This window comes from Morone saxatilis, unplaced genomic scaffold (genome assembly GCF_004916995.1).
Source record: "Morone saxatilis isolate NCDOM2014 unplaced genomic scaffold, NCSU_SB_2.0 Contig24, whole genome shotgun sequence".
Taxonomy (NCBI): domain Eukaryota; kingdom Metazoa; phylum Chordata; class Actinopteri; family Moronidae; genus Morone; species Morone saxatilis.
The window spans coordinates 23,830,362-23,832,788 of NW_023339807.1; the positions used below are offsets into that span (position 1 = coordinate 23,830,362).

Sequence of the window (2,427 nt, forward strand, 5' to 3'; positions counted from 1 at the left end):
CTTTTCTATGTCACAGTGTTTGATGAATGAACAGCCTCTGTCTCTCTCTCTCTCTCTTTCTCTCTGGATCTCTCACCCCCCTCACCCCCTCCTCCCCTCCGTCACGGTCTGCGGCTGCTGGGAGAGCCACAATCAGAGGCTTCCTGTTCACGGGAGAACACCTCCATTCAGCCGCACTGACACCCAGTCGGCTCCTCGGCCCGTCTCATCCCTGCCTGGACGACAGCCAGCCAGGTGTGTGTTACACTGGAGTGTTGCCTCAGCTCACTGAGGTGATGGGCAGGCAAACAACCTCAGCAGCAGAGCCACTGTATGGTCTTATGATTGTGGCATCAGTGACTTTTTTATAAAGTAATCTGACTGTAAAATGTCTGTGCAAGACTTTATTGTAAGTTTACATTCATTTACTAATCTACAACTGGAGGATTTGTGTGATATACAAACGTTACTTTTTGCAAATAACAGCTTTAAAGTGTTTTCCTCTTTAAAGAGGGTGGTAAGTGGGTGTGAAGGATGATGGAAGGATGATGAGATTAAGTGCCTGATTAATGGGTCCCTCTTTTGAAATGTAGATGTGAAAGACTTTGATTACTAAACTTTTTACCAAGAGCTTTTGGCTGCATGAACTTTTCAGTAAAGAAGAATGAAGAAATCAAATAAAGTGGAAGATTTTAAAAAAGGAACATCTTGGGGAAATTGCATTTTCTGCAAGCTCTGTTCCTCCTGGTCCTTAGGCTACATAAACTACTACAAATAGGCACTTAGACCACAGTAATCCATCGCCACATCCAGATACTAGTAGTCAAATACCACAACTGTTTAATATCATGCAAATTACGCCCAGATAACCCCTGGAAATAAAAGTCATAGACAAATATTCTACATTAGTAACAGAACAGCTTCTGTCTGTAACTGATCCTGGAGCACCACACACACCCGTTACAGTCCCTATACTGACAGCATCCTCCGGTCCTCCTCCGCACCGGGCAGGATGCTTCCTCACTCACCGCCTCTGTCGTGCGCCGCGCCGCCAGCCGCTCCTCTCCCGCCGTTCCGTGCGCGGTTCAGGGTCACGTTGCTCTGAACCTCGGGCACCGGCACCGACGCGCTCACATGCGAGAACAGGAGCTCCGTGGCGTCGTTCTTCAGGGCTTGGCAACTCCTCAGGAGGATGCAAAGTACGACCAAGGAATGGCACGACTCGTACGCGCTCAGGTGCATGCTTGCTCCGGAGAAAAGAGGGAGGTGTGGGGTTTTTTTGGGGGGTGAGATGTAGATCCGACTTGAAGTAGACCGATGCTGGGTGAAGGACATGTGAGAGTCGGGCTTTTATAGAGCCGGTCCGCCTCTCGCTTTGGCAGCTACTCAGGTGCGTCTCTGTTCGGAGGCTCTGATTGGTCGTCACGAATGTACGCTCGTAAGATAACCCCGCCCACTGCTTTTATTTTGGAGAGTTTCGAATTTGATCCTGGATGCTGAAGAGGATGCCTACATCCATGATGATGATGATGATGATGATGATGATGATGATGATGATGATGATGGGATTACATGCCTGAGTCATTGGCTCATTAACACGTGGTTTTCGGTTTGGTTTGGTTCATTTACAACATTCTGATATATTTATAAAATACATCAGATTTCTTCGAGGATAAAATCTTGGATTTATTTTCATTTGTTTTTACGTTCTGTCAACATTTATCAAGATGAAGAGAAATACCCCCAAATAATAGGAACTTAAAAAGTGGAAAATGTGATTGTTTTAGGCACCAGACAATGTAACCTATAAGGTCACTGGAGAATTCCTTTAATCATGCACTGCAGATTAATTGGGCTTAAACTTGTTTATTATTGTATTAAATATCTGAATAATATATGAATCTCTGAGTGAAAGATGAGGATGACAGTTTGGAAGAATATGTTCCTTCACACTGTTGAGAAAGCAGGAAAGTAGGCTAGTAGAAAAAAATATTCAGATCCCAGGTCAACATTAGTTTTTGGTCTATATTTGGGAATGCAGCAATTTCTATCTTTTAAATGAGACAGAAACAGTGCTTTAAGATAAGATAAGACATACTTTATTGATGCCACACTGGGGAAAATCAGCAGCTCCAGATATAACACAACAAAATGGATAAGAAAACACAAATGACATAAAAATATATAATGAAGATAGAGTGCAGCCATGAAATAAAAAGATAAAATCACATTCAAACAACATTGTTTTGGAGCTACATAAAGATATTTTAGACTGATAAAATAACAATAAAGATCTGGATCTATGTTTGTCCAGGTCTGGCAGTTTAGTGCTAGCTTTCAAAACTGTCTTAAATCAGATTTTCATGCAGCTGGGGAGATATGTGTCAGCTTTGGTACACTAGTTTTAAAGTCATATTTGCAGTAAACTGTTGTTTGTCAGGCCTGTTG

General features: G+C 42.9%; 1 protein-coding gene across 1 annotated transcript in view; it reads right to left on the reverse strand.

Moving 5' to 3' along the window:
- sostdc1a (sclerostin domain containing 1a) overlaps positions 1 to 1,305 on the reverse strand; it is a gene marked incomplete at its 5' end in the record, with an annotated part of 3,062 nt that extends 1,757 nt beyond the window's left edge. The window contains 1 exon segment of the mRNA XM_035671803.1: positions 1,008 to 1,305. Within this exon segment, the coding sequence (XP_035527696.1) occupies positions 1,008 to 1,305 (298 nt within the window).
- Between the last annotated feature and the right edge of the window lie 1,122 nt (positions 1,306 to 2,427).